The 22007-nt window shown below is 43.6% G+C and overlaps 1 protein-coding gene and 1 long non-coding RNA gene across 3 annotated transcripts in view; both read left to right on the top strand.

The window, feature by feature from the left end:
• LOC121403812 overlaps positions 1-7940 on the top strand; it is a 34015-nt gene extending 26075 nt beyond the window's left edge. The window contains exons 1-3 of one of the 2 annotated variants that reach the window (XR_005967471.1): positions 1493-1716; positions 6180-6659; positions 7780-7940. This is a non-coding gene — a long non-coding RNA (uncharacterized LOC121403812). Of the gene's footprint in view, positions 1-1492; positions 1717-6179; positions 6660-7779 lie in introns of those variants that run through there. The other variant, XR_005967472.1, reaches the window with a different exon arrangement.
• Positions 7941-8663: 723 nt separating this feature from the next.
• Positions 8664-19210, top strand: LOC111066410 (octopamine receptor beta-2R). The gene is made up of 6 exons (XM_022354981.2): positions 8664-9319; positions 13281-13379; positions 15819-15917; positions 16022-16380; positions 16459-16636; positions 16891-19210. Exons 1-6 carry the CDS (start codon positions 8745-8747, stop codon positions 17210-17212), a joined length of 1632 nt encoding a protein of 543 aa, XP_022210673.1. The 5' UTR covers positions 8664-8744; the 3' UTR covers positions 17213-19210.
• The last annotated feature ends 2797 nt before the right edge of the window (positions 19211-22007 follow it).

The raw sequence follows: 22007 nt of genomic DNA on the forward strand, positions 1-22007 counted from the left end.
TGTATGTCTGTATGTATGTATGTAGTACGAGTATATGGGGTGTGGCATGGCCTTCGCCGACTGTCTCGTAGATTTAGCGAAATACGCGCCATAAATTATAATATGAAAAAATAAAAATTCATTGCTTTTGATTATGTATGTACATACATATGTATGCATGTATGTAGGTAGGGGTATGCATAAACATATACAAGCCAATATTTATTATTTTATTTCGCTGCTGGTTTTTTATTGCCCGGATTATGGGCGGCGGCTCAAAAGTTGGTTTAGTTTTCGGCATCTGCGAATTCTTTCGGTAATGGTCGCAGTCGCAATTTTTTGAACAAATTTTTTGGCTCAGTCATAAAGTGGGATATTCCCAGCAGTAGTATTGCCAAAAAAATACTTTGCATACTTTCAGGCGACCCAATTCCCCACTCAGATGCGAAATTGGAGCTGGCTCCGCTCCTCCATGTTCATCTTCCACATTCCCAGCATTTCTGGGGCGTCGGGTCGGGCGTTGGCGGAATTATTTGATAACCTTATTTGCCTGGCCTTCGTTTGGCTTGTCTTCGCCCATAATTTGATGCCAGCTGTGTGGGGCCGGCCATGTCGAGGCACCATAAGAATGCCAAGCAGCTCGAGGATGCTTCATATCAGGGGTTTAATTTCACATGTAAGCCCCCAAGTCGAGTGAAGGCAAGACCTTGTTCTGTTGGCTGTCTGTTTCCCCAAATTCACAGACAGCACAAGCTCACAGAAAGCCAGGCGTAGGTGCTAGGTGCCCTTCGAGCAGCAACTGCAGGCGCTTGTCATATGCATTTTCACTTTTGGACTCGACTAGCAAAACCGTTGCCATTCCCATGTGCAAAATGGCGCCCGAGGAACTGAGCCGGGCTGAGCAACAGAAAATCGAATTGAAATTGTTTCAATTTACGTAAAATGGCGTAGGATTCAACCGGGGCATGAGTCATTTACAAACCCAGGCAGCTGGGTGCACGAGTTTTGCGGGCTGAACGGAATTGGATGTTCCACCCGCCTGAATATGCATGAGCTGTGTGGCTGCGAAAACAGGGAATACATTCAGGAAATGCCACGACCTGGGAGTCTCTGGCAGCTGCAGCTACCATTAGGTACAGCCCACAGCACACTCGCAAAATACGAGTGCTCCAGAGTTCTCGTAAAATACGAAAAGTGTTAAAATTCCTAAGCTTCACTCTCTTTGATAGGGTCTATTAATTTGCTGTGCATAACTGATTTTTTCCGTCTTTAGCTGGCTGCACTTTGAAACTCAACCGAACATCATCAATTTGAGGATATCTGCAGGAGAACACTCCTTCCTGTCTCACCTGCTTGATGCTTTAGACTCGACATGGACAGATTAATGACCAGATTTATGACTCAACACAGCGTGAATGCTAAATGGATGGGGTAAACTGGTGGCTTGGGGGGTAAATCAACTCACTTTATCTCTGATGAAAGGAAAACAAACCTGTTTTGATTAGCTCTGACTCTCTGTCTATCGTTTCTAAATTCAGATCAAATTTCATTGAAATCACATAGAGAATACACCAATAATAAGGCAATGCATTGTGCATTCATTAGTCAGTTAAATATATTATACAGAAAGACTGATTGCATTTGCCTCCGACTGAAGGCGCAATGGACAGATTTAGGCCAGCTGCCTGCAACAAAGTATTCGACGGATAACCATGAGGCATCAGTTCCAGGAATCGAGTGAGTTTCGCGTAAGATCCAAGGCCGGAGCACAGACAACTCAAAGCCACTTAGGTCGACTGTCAATGCTAGACAAGCGCTCATTAAGCTCTGACCCCTGGCATTGGAATGATAAGGATAGATACATTGAGTCATCCATTGCTGATGGGTATGGATCGGAGAGCATGGTATCCCACTGGGATACGATAGGATGGGGCTACATCCGTGCGTTCGTCAATCAGTGTAGCGTCGCGCAGCGCTGTGCGAAGTTCTGACAGTTTGCTGTCAGAGGCAGCAAAGGCTGGAAATGACAAACGGAAGCGAGGCAGGCAGTCAGCAGTTCTTCCTGGAAGCAGGAAGAGATGTACCGAGACGTGCCATCGCTGGCATTGTCAAGATGCTGCCAGCTGTAAAAAGATGAGACAGCAGAGTAGATAGATAGAGCCGCAGAGGGGCGGTGGCGAAAGAGCTTCTTGGCTTTCAGTGTTTGCTCTATCGTTTCCCTCCGCCGTGTCGGTATCTCAACTGCGGGTATCTCAACTGTTTCCTCATCTGTTCTAATCAATTAGCAGACTTTGGTCAGATGTGTGAGAGGGCGGAGCGGAGACCTGGTAATGGTCCGCCAACTCTTTAGAGAACAATGGCAGATTGTTGCCGGGGTGTAACGACAATGACAACATTGCTGCTTTCCCCTTGGTTCTTTCTCTAAATAATTTAATGCCAGTAAGACAATAATGCTTATTAAGCAATTTTCATTAATCGCTGCGCCACTCGACGTTCTACTCGACAATCTCGAGTGGTCCCATGGCACGAGGGAGACAGCTGAGAAGGCCACAGCGAATCTTGAATGCCCTTCAATCGAATTACTTTACCAAGGACTTTAAGCTATCACTAAGGGTGTTAGGGTTGAAGGGGGTTGACGTTGAAACATGACAACCATTCAAGCCACAACGAATCTTTAATGCCCTCGTTCTCGCATCTCTGGGAGTTTGCATTGGGGAGAGGGATATAGGGCATATTAGAGTTGAAGTGGCCTGCTGGTTGCCAAACTATCGAGGCAATCGATCTACTATACATATATATCCCTGCGAACGAATTTCTGGCAGCCAAGGTCCTCCACCTCCTTCCCATTGTTCCCTTTATTCCATTGAGCAGCTTTCCCCAGTTGCAAGTTAAGTGGAAATGGAGGGGAGCGATGGCTTCAACGAGTATTTGTGTGTTTGCTTTGGTTTGGGTGTTGACTTTGACATTTGTTTTGTATGGCTTATCCTTCAGAGTCCCTTAGACGCAGTCGCAGTCGCAGTCCCAGTCCCAGTAGGAGCAGCATTCACATCCACATCCTCATCGCCCATACATCCCCACCACAATGGGGCATCAATCGGCGCGTATTTTTTGTCGTCTATTTAGCCAAGTTTCGTTTTTCATTGTGTGGACTTTGTGGATGTAGCTACAATGGCTTTTAAATGGCCGCTCGTGTTTCGCTTTACGCCCCGGACCCCAGTCGCAGACGCAGACCGACATCGGACTTGTAGTACTCCTATTTCATGGCTGCCTACTTTACGGGCAATAAAATCGCAACGCCTTGGGCATCCCCCTTTCCGCCTCCGCCACAGTCTCTGTCTCTGCCTCTGCCACTGTGCCTGTATCTTTCTTCGAAATCGTTTACAGCTGGCAGCATGGCATATTTATCTATGAAACTCGAAATTGAAAAGCTTCTCCGGCTCTCAATGTATGTGTATCTGTTGGATTTGCACTGGAGAAAGCTAAAATTAAATATGTAAAAGTATAGGCAATGCATACAGAAATGGGGCACGCAGCCAGCGACTGGCTGGGGCACGCAGCCTGCACGGGGCTTTATTCATGTGATTTATTTGCAGGCAGAGTGACAAAATTGAACGGGGATTCCATTAAGAGTTCAAGTGTGTCACTGACTGCATTGACGGGGCCATGTGGCTGCGAATGCTGCCGCTAATGATGTATCCATCAAAATAAATCGCCTTTTATCAGTGCACAATTTATGCATTAAAACGAGCCAGCGGGCAGATTTTTCTGACACTCGAATGTTGTTTTACCGAACGCAGTGTTTTTCTACCGCGACTTCTGATGGGTTATTTTCCCAGTCAAGCACCTTGTCAACACAAATGGTTTCACAAAATAAAGGGTAAAAAACGAAAAACAAACAGAAAAAGAAATATTATAATTAAATTAAAATGGTTATCACAAAGCCCATAAAAAAAAACTGAAGAATCATTCGGAGAGCTGTGTGTATTTGTCCAGCAGAGTGACGCCTGCAATTGAATGAAATGTGTGTCTTTTTTTTACATACATACATATAGCATCATCGTATTTGTGTAGCATCCTCTACTAGCTCAATAAACTCAATAAATTACAAACAATAAAAGTTTTAAATTGAACACATTTAAATTGGTGCACTTCCAGCTCATTAAATCTGTCGAAAAATATATTCAATGGATAATTTTGAGGGAAACAATTTTAACTTTATGTGTATAAAAAGCAGAGCAATACATGCAACATGAAAAATTCCACTACAGTAATTTTCATAATAACTAAAAACTTTTTCTATTTTTTATTAATTAAAGAACACTGCTTTAAATATTTGGGATGTACATTTGCTGAATTTTGAACAGAAAACGGAGCTCAAATATGATTAACAACGATTTACTTATTCTAGCTGTCATTAAAAACAAATATAATTAGTTCAGTTTCAAGGCATTCGAATCGGTGTTTTGGCAATTGATTTGAGCCTAGAATAGCCCTCATCTGAAGTAAACATGTATTATAGCATCCAGTCGATCCATATGCTTGGGAATGCTGCAGGAATGTTATCAATTTTATAATAGAAATTCTATTGATTTTTCAAACAATTAAAATGAGGCTTTCCCAGCCTCCTGGGATCTGCTCACGCCACGTATTTTTGCAAAATGTTTTCATCCCTACTCTCCACACATTTTAGTACAGAAATATCCATAATTTTTAGATTGAAAATTCTTTCAAATTGAGGCTTCAATTTGCTTGCCTTTAAAATCTTCTGCCAGACAGATGGCATTTCATTTTCCCAGAGAGAATCTGAGATGAAACAAGATTTACAGGGAATGGAATTAAACGAAGGCAATTTGCACAAGGAAAACGACTCTTCCACACAGAAAGAGAACCGAAAGCAATTCGTTGCAGCTCAGGTGTGTGGCAACACAGCATCACGACGAGGCGGGTGACAGGGTGTGGGGGCGTGGCAATTTGCCAAAAGCAAATAAGAAGCAACATGCTAGTATTTTTCTCGGTAAAAGGGAGAGAGCTCTGTGCGCGTGTAAAATGAAAAGTTCTGTTTATTAAATAAAAAGAAATGCAAGTTAATTAATTAAAACTTTAAGCAAGATAGAGCATGCACGAAAGTTCTTTGTTCCTGCCCCATGTGGCCACACCAGGGCCGACAAGCGCTGGAAAGTGTGTTGCGCTTAATTAGCTGAGGTTCCTGCAACTGGGGATTTGGGCCAGAAACGATCCCAAGTAAAACGATGTCGGTCGGGGTGCAGGAACTGGACTGGGGGCTGGTTGCTGGTTGCAGCTGGTTCATTGATGTTTCACCCACACATTCGTGTCGTACACCAGTCCGTCGTACAGCAGCGCGTAATTTGGCAACAATTTGGCTACAGAAACCCAGAAAAGAGGCCGGCGAGGCCGTCCAATGCCAAGAGTAGGAACAGCGACACCTAGAACAGCGAAAACTATATGTAAATTGTAGAAATTGAATTTAAAAAATGATTTTCATGACATTAACATTGGCATTGGGCCGGGGCTAATGCTGCCGTTAATTGTTGATGTGTCAGGCGCTAACTGCACGATGGAAATAGTCAAAGATACACAGATACACGGATGCAGATACAGAGATAGCCGTGCGACAGCTGCGCATCCCATGGATCCATGAACGTTGCTTCCGCTCCCGAACGACTGTCATCGCTTGTCGCTCATCCGCTAACCTTCTGCGATTCCGCTTTCCGCTGACAAATTCTCTATGGGCATGCTCTCCTGATGGTATCGACATACCGTTCCCGTTCCCCCTGCTCGAGTACTTGAGCACCCATTAATAAAATCAAATTCTCATCTATTTATACATAAAATTGAAAGAAATTCGTTTTGCCACAAAATTAATTATACACCCACACGACTTCAGGCCGCACCCAAGTGTTGCCTCTGGCCCGGTAAAAATTATAAATTTTAAAATTAAAATGAAAGGAAGAAGGATGGCATCACACGCCCCCCTTTGATGCGCGGGAAAATTCAAGAAAAAAAAACGTCTGTATTTTATTTATAAATAAAATAAGATAAATATTATGCAAAAAATACGGTCCCCAACTTTCGTTGGTGTTGTTGTTCTTTAATATTTATGCACGCTTAAATAATTCTTTTTTGTTTGTATTTATAATATTTGTATATTTATTTTCTCTTTTACTCTGATTTCTTTGCAGTTTGCTCAACTTGGACAAGCGCCAGGGCGTGGCAGCGTCGTCAACCCTTTGGCATATCGCTTCGCTCAATCGGGACGACTTCCCTTCAACGTGCGGACACTTTCCCCCCTTTTCATTAACAATCTATTCGCTTACTCGTACAATGTGAGATCCCGAAATTGAAACGCACAAATCCACTCAAAAATTTGTCGTTGAAAATGTATAATAAAAAGTTAAAGCCCCGACGCGAGTAACCAACGTCTAATTTAGAGCTCGTGGCCGCCAAAATTCGAGTGTCCAATTTGTTGTACGACAACAGCAGCAGCAACAACAATTATGAAATATAACAAACAAAACAAAAAAATACAAAAAAAAACCACTAAAAACAACAACATCAAAAAATCAGCCAAAATGCGAGCGTTGAAAGCGTGTGCGAACATGAAAATAAAACATCATCATCAGGAAATAAATTGGGAAAAAAAATAAACTCATACATAAAATGTATAAATAAATATACATCGAAATGAATAAATATATAGACTAGCATATAAGCATAGCAATTTTCTATATTCTCAGTCTTATATATATAGATTTCTACATATACATATCTAAGACACCCCACCACCGACCGCGGTCCAAGAGGCTACAAAAAAGTGGCATTAGGACATTTTCCCCCTACTTAGTTGTCGGCATGAGGCATGGGGCAGGGACTGCCAGGGGCTAGGCGGCAGGCTGACCAAAGAGAAATATATAGATATAGAAATATAGATATATTAGATATGGCGGCTGTATGCTAAAAGGCATTTTAGGCGAGTGACATTCTTTCGACCAGCTGTTGTCATATAAATCATTAGGTTTCTACAGGGTGTGTCATTTCGGGTAGGGTGGGAGTTTAGGGCTCAATGGAGGAGGCACAACTAGAGAAAACGCAGATAAGGAGTTGGGAAAGTGTTTGAGTATACCCGGAGGCTTGATTAGTTGGTTCTGTTATCCTACTAGAAGTATCCTTGCGGAGACAAAGTTTAAACTTTCACTTGAGTTTGTACATTAAAAATGAACTGTCTTACCCTAGGCATGCTATTTATACCTTGTAAATGGAATTTTTGCTTTAAAAATTAAAGGGAACTTGTAAAAAAAATCACCCTGTAAAACAAACGCAGGGCTGGTTTCATTTATATATTTTGGAAAATGAATGGACTATTGGAGGGTTTAATTAACGAATGAATGACTGTTTAACAGCAAATGACGGACCTAAGTTTTATTTCCTTTAGTTTTCCGGTAAAATCAATGCTAGGAAAGTAGCCTGTTTGGGCTAGACGCAGACCCTGAATCAGACACCCTGCTAGTTTCGCATAAAATCCCACAAAACACGCACAACATCAACATCAAGAACTCAACTTCTGCGTCAGTAAATAAACAAATATTGACTCGAGTCGATACAACTGCCAGTGGCATCCGTAGAAACAACCAGATAATATGCAAAAGTGATTATAATCGGGGCTATGGCTATGGCTACCCTACCCTACCCCTAAGAACAAGCAAATCGAACAAATGTTTTCTCCCGCATTGATTTTTGATGGTTTTTTTTTTTGTATGCTTTGTGCATCATTTTGTGGCACAGTTCCAGAAAACTTAACATCGAATAACAATATTTGAATTAGTGAAAGCAAAGTAAAAGAAGCACTTGGTTGAGACAAACTAAATATAATTTTGAAGCCAAAGAAATGTTAAAAATAAAACCAAAAGAAATCAACGAATTTTCGGTGGCACCGCAAGTAGCAGCAGAAGCGGTAAGAACAAGAAACGAGCAGGGCGGCCCCCGCAGCAGCCGCGACAGCAAAAAATGAACAAAATTAAAAAGCAGCCGCTTGGAGCTAGAAAAAAACCCAATCAACAGCAGCAGCAGCAGCACCAGCAGCAACAGTGCCAGGAACTACAAATACAAAAACAGAAGCCGCAAAGTAAATAGCCAGGCGCCCAATCCAATCCAATCCAGCCAGCCTCCATCAGAAGCAGCGGCCAAAAGTAGCAGCAGCAGCAGCGGCAACGAGGCCATTAGCCAGTGAGTGGGTGGCTTTGGCTGGCAAGGACAGCCACGTTGGACGTTGACGTCGGCGGCGACGACGACGACACCGACGATACCGACGACTGCGACTGCGACGACGTTGTCGTGGCCAACACAGTCCCGGGTCCGGGCCACTTTCGCGAATCAATTTCCGTTGCGGTGGCCGTTTCAGTTTTGGTTTCAACGTCGCCGGCGCTACGCGTGTCGTGAATTTCAAATGGCGGTCGCTCTCCCTGTCCCTGTTGTCGTTGTCGGTGCTCCTGCAGGTGTTCGCGTAGGTGTTGCCTGCCCAGCGAATTAATGCGTAACGCGCCAGAGTCCGACCCCCGCAGGCCGCAGGCCAATTACCGAGTGCTAAAAAGTTAACCAAAGCCCCGAAAGAAAACAAAGTGTCAGAGTAACCAAGTTACACGTTGTGGCCACTTAACCAAAGTAAAAGAAAGGCAATAAGCCCCAAGAAAATTCCCCAAAATAGACTCAGACTAAAACGCAGACTTCGGCTCAGACCCAGATCCCGACTCATGTTGTTGTGCCCCGATCTTGGCCAGCTGCCGACGGCAGCGGCCTCCGTCAACATGCCGCGGCAAAGGCATCGCACCAGTGCCACAAGGATACGCAAGAGACGCTGCTGCTGTGGCAACCAGCCAGCGCCGGAGGAGCCACAGCCGCCACTACAGCCACAGACACAGCCACAGCGAAGCACAACGATTCCTCAGGGCAATAGTCTAGGCTGGAGCCTGGCAAGGGTGACGGCTACGGTTCTGACCACCGCGGCCCTGCTGCACACAACGAGCGCACTGTCCGGACCGGTCGCCGATACAGAGCCCGTTGCACTGCCACTGCAGGGAACTTCCACACCCACAGTCCCACCTGCACAGCACGTACTGAACGCCACACAGCTGGCGGCCACGCTTTTCAACGAGAGCAGTGGCCTGCTGGAGGCCGGCTCCTCTTTGGCCACATTAGCCGAGGACGAGGACTGGCTCGACAGTGTCTTCTGGCTGTTCAAGGCATTCGTCATGCTGCTGATCATCATAGCGGCCATATGCGGCAATCTGCTTGTTATTATTTCTGTGATGCGTGTTAGAAAATTAAGGTGCGTATACGTAATTTTTCACCATGTAGTTATAACCCTATTCTATAGGATTCGGGGTGGCACCCACAGCCCACAGCCTTCCCCGTACTCCCCGCCCCACCCATCCGCATCAACCACTTGCAGCTTCAGCAACATGGCCCACGCATTCTAATTATCTGTGAAAAAGCAATTAGAGCTGCTCTCTCTCCGTGTAATTCTTTCGTAATTTGCATAAAACTGCTTCAGCTCCATCCAGCTCCCACCAGCGTCCTGTTCGCAGGGTTGTCTTGATTGCCAATTTGCAGAGCTGCCTCCATGTGCCGCTCCCTGTTCTGTTCGCAACACTTTAAAAAATTACAAAGCGTTTCGCCTTCGTTGCGCGATTTTCGTCAACTTTGCATAAAATTCATGCACGTCCAGAGCTGCTGCTGGGGCATGCCCCATGTCCGTTGGCTGCTTCTCTTTTAGTGCTCGCTTTGCCCTGTCATTGCGTCGTCCGTGTTTTATGCAGATTCTTTGTCCCTTATTTATTAAGCTCATAATTGACCGTCACAGTTTTCTTCTATCCTGCGTTTCGGCAAAGCGTCTGGCCATATTTCCCCCATTTTTCTATTTAATTGCTTTACTTTTACCCTTCTGTAGTCCCTGCTTTCTGACAGACAACAAAAGATCCGAAATGCATTATTTTAATGGCAAATTAACTTTTGTGACTTTTTTAATCATCCAATTTGCATATTAGGGGTTCTTAATTGGAAGCTTTGTTCATGATTTAATTTTGGGAAAATAATTTCCATTAAATGCAGGTAGAGACTTACATTTCTCAGAAAAAAAAACTAAATGATTTAAATCAAAACTTTTGAGCTTCATTGAACATTTTCGTATATTTTGAAATTTGATTTTCATTATTTAAGCTAATTTAAGCTAATTTCATTTCTTAATCAGTATACAATTTGACCAGTTCTACAATTCTTCACTCTTGACTCTTAACTCTTAAATAAACCTTTTTTTACTAGCAATCAAATTTGTATCAAACTTATATCAATCACTAGAATGTTGTGGGGCACTTTATTAATCTCTTAAGAAACTTGAAGCACCTTAATTAAATAAAGTCTGCTGTGTATGGCGGTATATTTCCTTTAAAATTAGCGCCTTGATTTACTTTTCTCACAAGTATTTAAAGAGTTTAAATAAATACTTTCTCCCATTAAAATACAAGAAACTTTTCAACTTATACTTTTTAATTTATTTCGAATTTATTTCCCCAACCGGCTCAGATCGGAATTTTTTTATGATGCCAATTTTGCAGATTTGACGACTGGATCGTCACTGGGCCTCAATAATAAACAAATAAACCTTCACATTCAAAATTGCTCATCTCCACATCTGCCGCAGATATATACACACACAGAAACACTTGCACACAGACACATTTCATCATCTCGGGGTGTCCTCGTTACTTGCGCTGTCAACTGCTGGGGCGGAATGGGGGCTGAACGGCGTCTTTCGCCCATCGTTTATAGAGAAGCACATTATCATAAAAAACTTTAAAGTGATAAATGATGGGACGTCGACGTCCCCTGGTTCGTTAATATTTTTAGTTATGCCTTAATAACTGGCAGGCGAATCAATTTAGCGCTTCATAAAGCCGCTGTCTCTGGTTTCTGCTTCTCATCCCCTCCTCTCTAGGCTGACAAACGTTCCGATTTTTACTGTACCCTCGAATTGGAGAGAACAAGGGAATGTAGGTAAATAAGATATTATTTTATCTAACATACTCATAGATAATAAATGTTTTTCTGAAAAATAATTTGGTAAATTCCAATTCTATCTCATATAAAACCAGCTAATAGAAGGGGGTAAATATTCGCCTACAGACTTTTCTTTTTATTAAACGTTCTACAAAGAATTTTAACACAGCAAATGAAGAAACTTTAAATGCTCTTAACCAAAGTTTGCGAGGGGCAATGAAGCCAAAAGGCAAAACAAACAAACTTTGCGAAATGGAAGAAAAAAGAAGCTACAAAATTATAATGGAAAAAAAGGGAAGAGGCAAGGCATAATTAAGGTTGGAAGTCGCTTAAGTTTACTTCTTTTTCTGCTGCTGCTTTTGCTGCTAATGAGAAGCGTTTTATTTTTTAAGTGACTTGCGTGTCAGTGGATCCAGGTGCCAAGTTCCCGTTCCAGACCCTATCCCAGTACCAGTTAAAGAGTCAGACCAGTCCCTCCGCCGCCAACTAATGATGACGATCAAGATAATGATGATGTTGCTGTGATAATGAATGGGGGAGACCCCGAGAGAGTATGGTCTCCTTGGGGGCCCTGAATCCTAGGAATAATTAATTTCTGAAAATGTTTCACAAAAATCCCAAGAGTAGCTAGCAAGCTCCATCTATATGGTCAGCCTTCGAGCAGCTTTGCACAAATTCCCTATTGTTCTGGGCTGCAAAAATTACGCATACGCAGCGTGAAACGAGGCAGTAGAAATAAAAATGTGGAAAAAACGCTCTAAAAAAAAAAACACAGAAACGAAAGAAATGACAATTAAACACTGCGAGCATGTTGCTCAAAGAGAAAATGGAACAAAAACAAAATGCATGCAACAATGGTGTGTGGGATGCAGGGAGGGAGGTTGGGAGGGTTAGTGCTGGGGGAAAAACAAGGGAAAGTATCAGTGGCGCGAGGGGGAAAGGGAACGAGCGGAAGAGCGACAACAACACACCGCGCGGCAACAACTTTGGCAATTAAGGCAGCTTATGGTTTTTATGACAGCATAAATTTAAAATGTTCTATGGCAAACAATAAAATTTCGTATTTTTTTTTGGGCTCGCCCCAAGATGAGCCGCAGCAAAGAGTATCTATCTATGAAAGTACATGTAAATCTGTATATATGTATGTTTGTATGTTTGGGAATATGTAGCGTTCATTTGCCATTACATTGAGATTGGGGGTAGAGGTAGACGCGGAGGTGGAGGCGAAGGCTCATTAACGCACTTGAAGGATGCTCGGCAACTGTTTCCGCTCTTAGCCAACACAAGCAGCTGCTTCTTTAAGCTATTTTTCTTAAATTTAAATGGCAGGCAAATTATTACCCGAGTTCAACTACTATGATGCCGAGAGGAGGAGACTGACTAATGGCGCAACATTCGCAAAATGGCGTCGATTTGTTGCAATTAACGTCTAAGGCGTTGAAAGTTATTTAAGCGCTAGCCCTGGGCAAATTGTACTTGAAGGATAATGGAGCATTGCAGGCAGATTATTATCCAGAGAGGGAACGTAAAACGAAGACTAAAAGATGGGGCTAAAGTAACTTTGATTAAAGTCAAATATTGATGTCTTAAATGTTCAGAGTTTAGTGCAAAATTTAAGGCATATATAAGTGGTGCTCAAGCATTCGATTAGGGGAGAGAGTCTTTAGTGCTGGAAAGCAAACTCTAATTGGCAAAAGGCATGTGCTGGCACACGAAGTAAAGCTCAATTTAAATAACAAAATAGGCATAAGCTGGGGCAAACGTTAACCCAGACGATTGGGGCAACCGCAGCACTATCTATCTCTCTATCGGTCTGTCGACCTGTCTTGCCATTGGGTGTTGTCCATTCCCCTGGTGGAATTGGTTCGACATCGTTTGCAATTCTTGACTGGCTTTTCAATTATACTCCATGCTGGCACCAGAATGCATCACAAAGACCCCCAGTTGGCAGGAGGGACCAAACTGTCAACTCATACAAAAGAAAACCCCCCGCCCCATCTCCATCCCATCCACACACACACACATACAGGTTGAGGTATTCCCACACCCACATACACATTTACTGTTGTATATACCAATAGTCATGCACTCTGAGGCTCTTCACGCACTTCACGCTCATACAATATCGTGATTAGCCCACCCGGGGGCATGATTGTCCCCGCCTTTCTATTGGTATTGCTTGATATTGTTCTCTGATTTCTAACATCTTCTTTCTCTCTCTCTTCTCGTTGCAGAGTTATAACGAATTACTTTGTAGTTTCCTTAGCCATGGCTGATATAATGGTCGCTATTATGGCCATGACATTTAACTTTAGTGTGCAAGTAACTGGGCGGTAAGTACAACGGCAAAAAAAATATACCCTCAAAGCCTCGGCTGTGCAACAAAAGTAAGCAAAACTGTTGCAAAAATTACAGCTACAACTAAAGGCAGCGCCAAACAAAATGCCAGCCATCCAAAAGGGGGTGCACTAGCACCAGCAACGGGCACCCTGAATGGGGTGGGGTGGTCACTGCCATGAGGGACACGGGGTATGGTGTGGTGGGGGATCGGTGTAGGGCTGCTACAGGGCGTGGCAGTTGCAGAACAAACAACCGAAACACAAAAATCCCTGAAAAATGAAAGCAACGTTTATTTATGCTTCTCTGAATGTCTTTGTCTGTGTGAGAGTGTGTATCTATGTGGGCTGTGTGGGCTCTAAGGGGGTGTATGTGTGAGTGTGTGGTTGTGTGGGTAAATGCAAATGCAGAAAGTCATCTCTCCCTCCACTATGGCCCTGTGCGTGCTTTTGTGTTCAAGAATTAAAATGTGAAAAAGAAAAACTAGTAAGACTCAAAAATAAACGAAAGAATTGACTTTACAATACCCTTTAGCTGGACTTTAATTACATATATGAAATAATTTTCGAAGAAACTAAGGGCTGGCAAAACTGGCATTAGAGGGTACTCACAACTGTCGCTACTTACTAGACAAATGTGGATGTAAAGTCAACTTCATCTGAGACCTCATATACCCTTTCAACATATATATATATATATATATATATATATATATAGTATATGTATGTATACACGTATGGGGCTCACACACACGTAGGGACGCAGAACCGACAACTTTGAAATGTTATTCTAAGGGACAAAAACCGTCAGAGTGTGACATGGTCACATCCTTCACGCCAAACGTCCGACCATCCAGCAGTCCGACTATGACTATGACTGTCTATGGCTGCCAGGCGATATGGTTATATATACATGTACGTATGTGGACACGCAGATGTAAAGTGCAGGCGGGCTTCGTTCAGTTAATTATGCATGGACGCTGATTTAAAGGCCTCGCTTAAAGCCCGACTTCGGCGCCCAGGCTCCCACCAATGCAAATGTTTGCAATGTCATTGCCAGCGACAATGATGATGAGGCAACGATGACCGTGGCGATGATGATGATGTTGATGATGAGGTGGGGCAAGTGGCAAGTGGCAGCGCATCCATAATGTGTGCACTTGCTGCCAGGCCAAAAACTTCAGTCGGCAGGCACTTGGCCACGAGAGTTGCATATAAATTGGCATTGGCCGCAGTTGTTGTCGCCCATTTTCCTGGCAGGCCAGGCAGCCACAGAGCCGCCTCGCCTCCACTTGGCATTCATTAGCAATTTCACCTTCACAGTCGCTAGTTGCATAATTGACGCTACTTTGCCCGCGGCATCGTTGCCACTGCCTTCCTCATCGTCAGCGACAGCGGCATCGCCATTGCAGCACTCACTTCACGACCCTGCCCTGCCCGGCTTAAGCGTCAATTCATGACAGAGCATACAGAGCAGAGCATACCCTTCCATGCAACAAAGAATGGCAGACCGAGTGGAGTGCAAAACCAAATACGCCTACGCCCAAAGCACAGACCAGACCAGACCACGCCAGACCCAGACCGTGGCAGGCCAGGCCAGGCCGGAACAGAGCAGAACAGAGCCGAAAAGGTTGGGGCTGGCAAACGCTGCTGGCATGCTCACACAGTTCCTCTGAATAGTCAAAAAGTTTTTGAAACTGATGCCAAACGGGGCGCCCGATAATAAATTTCACTGCCTTCTGGCCAACAGGGAGGCGAAACGAGGCCCGCGCACAAGCCCAAGCCCAAGTTAAGACTCGAGACCAAGCAGAGTGGCAACCAAGGGCGACGCAAGTTTTAATGAGTTTTTCATGCAGCCCCTACCCCGGCCCCTACCCCGCCAGTCTCTGCACACAAGCCCCATGGCCTATTTTCGGTCCCACGGTGCATTTAAGCTTTTAATTTGGCTCTCCACATCCACAGTGGCAGTTCAGTTCAGGGGCAATGTCACCTGACAACCGAAGCTAAGATGAAATCGATAAACACATAAATCAGGCGGACTGATATACATATACAAGAAGGAGAGTCTGGTCTGGCTTCGGTAGTTCCACAGCCTACATTTTGGGGCAAGTTGGGGCAGGCGACAGTCAACTGCAGACCCAGTCTGGTTGCGTACAACTTTCACTTGGTGAAAATGATTTAAAATTCAAATGGAATAGCTGGTGGAAAATGCTTGAGTTGGTGCCGGCGATGACTTCATAACATTATTTATAAATAGCAGCGCAAAAGTAAAAGCCAGAAATGAATCATCACAAAAGGAAGGGAAATTGCCAAATCATGCATTCGATAATCAGCTACAATCAGGGGACGGGATATGACGGGGTATAACCTTTTGGATGCTGGGATTATTGAGTAATCATTGTGGTATTGATGTTCCCGTTAATTAAACTCTTTCAGCTGGAACTTCAGCCCCTTCCTGTGCGATTTGTGGAACAGTCTCGATGTGTACTTCTCGACAGCGAGTATTTTGCATTTATGCTGCATATCTGTGGATAGGTAATTACAGTTACAGTTCCTGCCAGCTGCCAGCTGCAGAAGCCAGCAATGGACCGGTAATAATATGGCTGCAACTCTCTTTTTGTTGCCCCTTTTTTTTGCAGATACTATGCGATTGTTAAGCCGCTCAAGTATCCGATTAGCATGACGAAACGCGTGGTGGGCATTATGCTGCTGAACACGTGGATATCACCGGCCCTGCTCTCGTTCCTGCCCATCTTCATTGGCTGGTACACGACCGACGAGCACAAGGTGTTCGTCAAGGAGAATCCGGAGCAGTGTGCATTTGTGGTTAACAAGTACTATGCCATCATCTCGAGTTCAATTTCGTTCTGGATACCGTGTACCATCATGATTTTCACCTACCTGGCCATCTTCCGGGAGGCCAATCGACAGGAGAAACAGTTGATGATGCGCCACGGCAATGCCATGTTGATGCACCGCCCATCGATGCAGCCCTCAGGTGAGAGTTCATTTTACCAGCTCCATGAGATTGAGCATTTATCAACACCCTCTACCTCTCTCACCCTCTGTGGTATAGGTGAGGCAATGAGTGGCTCGGGCTCGTCGAAAACATTGACACTGCATGAGGTCGAGCAGGAGCACACCCCCACTAAGGACAAGCACTTAATCAAAATGAAGCGGGAGCACAAGGCCGCACGCACGCTGGGCATCATCATGGGCACCTTCATCCTCTGCTGGCTGCCATTCTTCCTGTGGTGAGTGTCGGGACTGCTGACATGGGATTTGCGGCATAATTTATCTAATGTCACGCATGCATAATTAAATATTACTCATACGACCCGTCTGCCTTTGTTTAGGCTGTGCTTTTTGGCAGCCTCAGCGTCCCCCTAACACCACCCCCCCCACACAGACGATAAATCCCCACACACATAATCCCATTTATGCAAAGCCGCAAGCTCACTCATGCATCAGGCATTTATGTACATTTCGCTCTTCCTCGCCGGCACAGGTACACGCTCTCCATGACCTGCGGCCCCTGCCAGGTGCCGGATATCGTGGTGTCCATACTCTTCTGGATCGGCTACTTCAACTCCACGCTGAACCCGCTCATCTACGCTTACTTCAATCGCGACTTCCGAGAGGCTTTCCGCAACACGCTCCTGTGTCTGTTCTGCAACTGGTGGAAGGACCGCCACATGCCCCTGGACATCGACATTCGGCGCTCGAGCCTGCGCTACGATCAGCGGGCCAAGAGCGTCTACTCGGAGAGTTACCTCAACTCGACCACGCCCTCGCATCGCCGCCAGTCCCAGATGGTTGACAACTTATAATACAGGAACGAGGCGCTCCTGACGCCGATTGCCCAGCAGCAGCAGCGGCTGGCAGCGAGCGACTCCCGCCTGGCGGTCACAGGAGGCACTGCAGCAGCTTCAGTCGGAGCAGGGGCCGGTCTACGACCAGGCACCGGCTCCGGCTCCGGCGCCAGGCCCACTCTCGATAGTAAGGGGGACGATGTGCAGGAGATACAGATCGAAATACCCATGGAGTACATCAACAAATGGAACAAAAACAACAATGCAGCTGCCTCGACGGCCTCCAGCCACGTTTAAGGGGTGTGTGCGGATGTGCGGAAGGGACGAGAATGGGTGGACAGGAATCCATTTAATGCAATTAAAATTTTCCATTAATTTGCAAAATTAATATGCGCTGGCGCTGGTTGATTTACTCGTAATGTTGACATTAATCAATCATGCGCTGGAGCGTGCTATTTAATTTTGTACCCTACTCCTGAACCCCACTGTGCGCACACCACAGTGCACTCCATAAATTGTTTTCCATTCTGCGTCTCCGAGAACAGAGCTGTAGGACAATTTATTTATGTTTGATTTCGTGTCGGTTAAATCTTGTTGTAAATACTAAATATTTTTGTACGACTAAATTAAGTGAAGGTTGTAAAATCATTTCTAGCAGAAATTTGTTAAAAATTACAAGAAAAATCTATTCAAATGGCAATCACTGCAACACACAGAGCTATACTCGTAGGTCCACATCCAGAACCGAATACGAACACTAAACTAGAAGAGCTAATGCTAAAACTGTGCCAATTAACAGACCGCAAAACATAGACGTCTATGGGAGAGGAGACATCTATCCTACATATGTATATTGTATATGTATTAAGGTATTTTCCATTCACCATACAAAAACTGCAATTAAATTCAGAGAAACCAAACAAAGTCATGGAAGCAAAAGCAAAGCTAGAACCCATTAACGACAATCGCATTAATTGAAAATGCTCAAAAAGATTCGAAAATATTCAATAAATTAAACAAAAGAAATACCTACATATAAATTAAGCATAGCGAAAAAATATCTAGTTGTATCAGACATTTCTAGCATTACCAAGTGGCAGTCGAAATCAAAAGTAACCTCTAGTGAGACCCAACATAAGATTAACCAACATATAGTCAAGTGCATCGATATCAGATTATGGGACTAAAACCGAATTAAGTGTATCCGTAGTTCGTATCCGTTTCCGCTTCCAAGTGTTGAATTTGAATGTGAATAATCGGGACGAAATAAGTGCGTGTTCCTGAGAGTGTGACGACGAATCAGAGGCAATTGCGTTGCAGTTCCTGGAATTAAGTTGACTGTGTAGCCTGGGAAGGCAAGGCTTGAGCACTGCTTCTGAAGTCAGCAACTTGATTCCAGCAATTGCGGCCCAAACACAACGCTGAGTAGTGTTCAAAATACATACAATACATATAATCCACCACGTTCCACCAACCAAAAACAACCGGAACCGTTACAAAATTTCGACTATGAAATGCAATTGAAATGCAAATGAGGCAAATGAGGCAAATAAAGCAGACAAAGAAAGCATTTTTGCGTACTACTTTGTGTACTCCATAACGAGTCCATAAAATTATTATAGCAACAGTTTGGAAAACTTACCTATTTATGATTTACCCTCGATGCGCCACAGAGCGGAAGGCCAAGAGCATTTCTCAAGTTGAGCCAAAACGACAAAGAAATAAGAAAAAACAGAGGAAATCCGTTTATATGGAGAACAACAAATCTCTTCCAAGTTGTCAGCAACTAGAACATTTTCTTAATAATTTGCGATGCTAGTCCCAGAAAAGAAAAAATACAATTTAAATAAAGTAAAATGAAAGGAGATAGAGCCAAAGCTCGCTATGTACTATATGTAGGGTGTATGAATAAATATACGTCTATATAAATGTTATATATCATAGTAAGTATTTATTTTATGCGTATGTATGTATGTATGACTTTCCTTAAGAAGACAAAGAGAAGGCAACCCTCTCCAAAACAAAAAACAAATCGAATGAATCTCCAAGGAACTTGTTATATTTTTATAAACCACAGAAACCCAAAACAAAACAAAACAAAAAAATTATATGTGTGTACTATATGTCTGTCTGTGTATATATGTATGTTTGTATGTGTGCAAGCTATTTATTTAACAACTAAAAGCAACAACTTTTTGTAACATTGTTTTCTTGTAGGTTTGCTGTGCAATTTTCCATGAAAAAAATACGAGTACAATAGGATCTAGTATTAAGCCAAACTGAGAAGCAAATCTAGCCTCGAGTAGAGTCAAGTAAACGGCAAACTAAGCCACTAACTAAGTGAATCTGAAATTCATGTGTATTATAAAGCAACATAACGAACTTCAAGTTGGAAAACATACAGCAAAGCAAAGCAAAAAAAACAAAATAAAATTATGAAAACTACAGATTTAGCCAAACAATTTGTCTTTTTATTTAACCCATGGACTGCCGTCTGACCCACAAGTCAAATACCTTTTTTTTTTAATAATGTAAGGATTGCCCGTTGACCCAGCAGTCATGCCCTTTATCTCGGGAAAAGTTCTGGACAAACTGGAAAGTAAATAAAACCGAAATTACCCGCTCCGCACAGTGTTGGCCAAAAGTACATTAACAGCATATTATCAGCAGAGAAGTAAAGCTGATTACAGCCGGCGACAGTTGTAAACTTATAAATAACTGTCATGCCTCGGGTTCGGCTGACAAATTACAAATTTTTACAAAGGCCCCCCCCCTGGCAACCGGCGGATGCCTTGGCTCAAGCGTCGAATGAGTGATTTTTATTTGCCAAATGCCAAATGTGTGTGTGTGTGGGTGTGAATGTGTGTATGTGTAATTTAACCGACGTCATGGCAATGACGGCTCTGTGCCAATGGCAAAAAGAGGTGCTCTGTACTTTGGTCTTGGCAAGGCAAGTAATTTGTCATGAGACCCGCTTCTGTCTCGTGCGACACACACACTTTGAATGCCTTAAATCGCTCGCACCTGTAAGCAAAAGTTTGTGCTTTTTCATAGGGCGCTATAAATTAAATTTATTTACCAGAAAGGTGACAGACATCACATCGAAAAGTTCCCCTGCAAAGCTGAACCCCCAAAAACTCATCCCACCCACCACTGGCACAACTTTTTCAGCATTTTTAAAAACTCATAAAGAAAAAACTGTGTTTGAAAGAGACTTTACAAACGTTGATGAACATTTTGTAGCAAATATAAAATTCAAATATTGTCGCGACAAAAAAAAATATATTGACAGGATGGCGCGGGAATTAATTCTGGTTTGGCGGCGAGTCAAATTAAATAAATTTGTTTAACTTTTTCAGCTCGTAGTACATCAATCAATTTTGAAAAATGGTATGGGACATGGTAAAGCTGTTAGCTGTGGGTCCTGGGATCATCACGATTAAACGCGTTTGGTTTTGCATGTTTTGAATTATTTTACCCGGCACTCAAAGAGTATATGACCATGTGGCATTCGTGCAAATGTATCAAACATAAATATAGGGGAAGGGAGGAGTTTTTGGCCTGTTTAGATACATGTGATTTTGATTGGCAACAGGTGGGTCAACATAGTCATGTCCATATTCCACCTGGATAATGGAGACCATAAGAAATGTAAATATCGTTCCTCCTCTACTCCATGAATCAAGAAAACGAGGTACAAAGCATTTGGTACTGCAGTTGATTTTACTGGTTCAAAGCTTAAATAAATAAATTTCGATTTTAAGTTTTAAAATAATAAATTAAATTCTTATGTGCCCAAGTTTATCCCATGGGCAGCAGAAAGTCGACTCTAGCGTTTATATTTTTCATTTTCTGTAGCTGGATACCCCGTAGCTATATTAAGCTGTGCGAAACCACACTGGAGATTGGCATAATAAATGCAAGTCAAAACCAAACTTCATTCATCAAAGTCGAAGCGGAATCTTATGAAATCTCTAGGACACAGTGCCGCCACTCCATGGCGATGCTCGCGAGTGAGTGATCCCCGATGCCATTGAGGCATTCATCGCTCATAAGACGCGCCAATTTGGCCGTGACAAGTGACAGACACGCGTCGGATGCCACAGCCAGAGGCCACTGGCTGATGAGTACCCTCGCATTCGCCTTATGGCTCATCAGCATTTCAATATTTAAAGGCACACAATGAGTGTCAAATAGTCCTGCACCTTATCAGTCAGTCAGTCCGTCAGTCAGTTAGTCAGTCCGTCACTCAGTCCGTCACTTAGATGGAGACTACACAACTGTCGGTGACACAACGCAATCGTGGAATCAAATTCTGTCTCTTCTGTATATTTTTATGAAATTTTAATAACTTTGACATGTGCCCTGACAAGCGCTCAGTCGGGGGACCCGTGTACTCATACCCGTGCCCAGACCCGTAGTCGGAGTCGGAATCGGAGCCGGCATATTGCTTTCGTCAGCTGGGAGTGCTGTCCTATTGCTATTGTTGTTGCCATCATTGCTGCTGTTGCATGTTGTGTCGCCCTGCCCCTTTGTTGTTTCTGATTTGCACGACATGAACATGAGCTGAAATAACAAATCTTTTTTAGATTTACGCACGCGGCTTTGGGGGTGTCTGTGTGTGCGTGTGTGTGTGGTGGCATCACAATATTTTTATTACAAATGCAAATATTGACGCCATGCGGAAAGGGAGGGGAGGGTGATGATGGGATCCAAGGGAAGTACGAAGTACGAGTAGTAGTTGTCCTGTCTCTGACTGCCTTGGGGCCTGCTGCTGGTGCGGCAAATTCGGCAACGAGCGAAACAGCAAGCG

This window comes from Drosophila obscura, unplaced genomic scaffold, assembly GCF_018151105.1.
Source record: "Drosophila obscura isolate BZ-5 IFL unplaced genomic scaffold, ASM1815110v1 contig_150, whole genome shotgun sequence".
In the NCBI taxonomy this organism is placed as follows: Eukaryota; Metazoa; Arthropoda; class Insecta; order Diptera; family Drosophilidae; genus Drosophila; species Drosophila obscura.

What these genes read in the sequence shown, in the direction of transcription:
- LOC111066410 (XM_022354981.2), top strand. Translation starts at nt 8,745, where the DNA reads ATGTTGTTGTGCCCCGATCTTGGCCAGCTGCCGACGGCAGCGGCCTCC. An exon ending in CCCATCGATGCAGCCCTCAG is followed by an intron (nt 16,381 to 16,458) that starts GTGAGAGTTCAT and finishes TCTGTGGTATAG; the next exon opens with GTGAGGCAATGAGTGGCTCG. An exon ending in TGGCTGCCATTCTTCCTGTG is followed by an intron (nt 16,637 to 16,890) that starts GTGAGTGTCGGG and finishes TCGCCGGCACAG; the next exon opens with GTACACGCTCTCCATGACCT.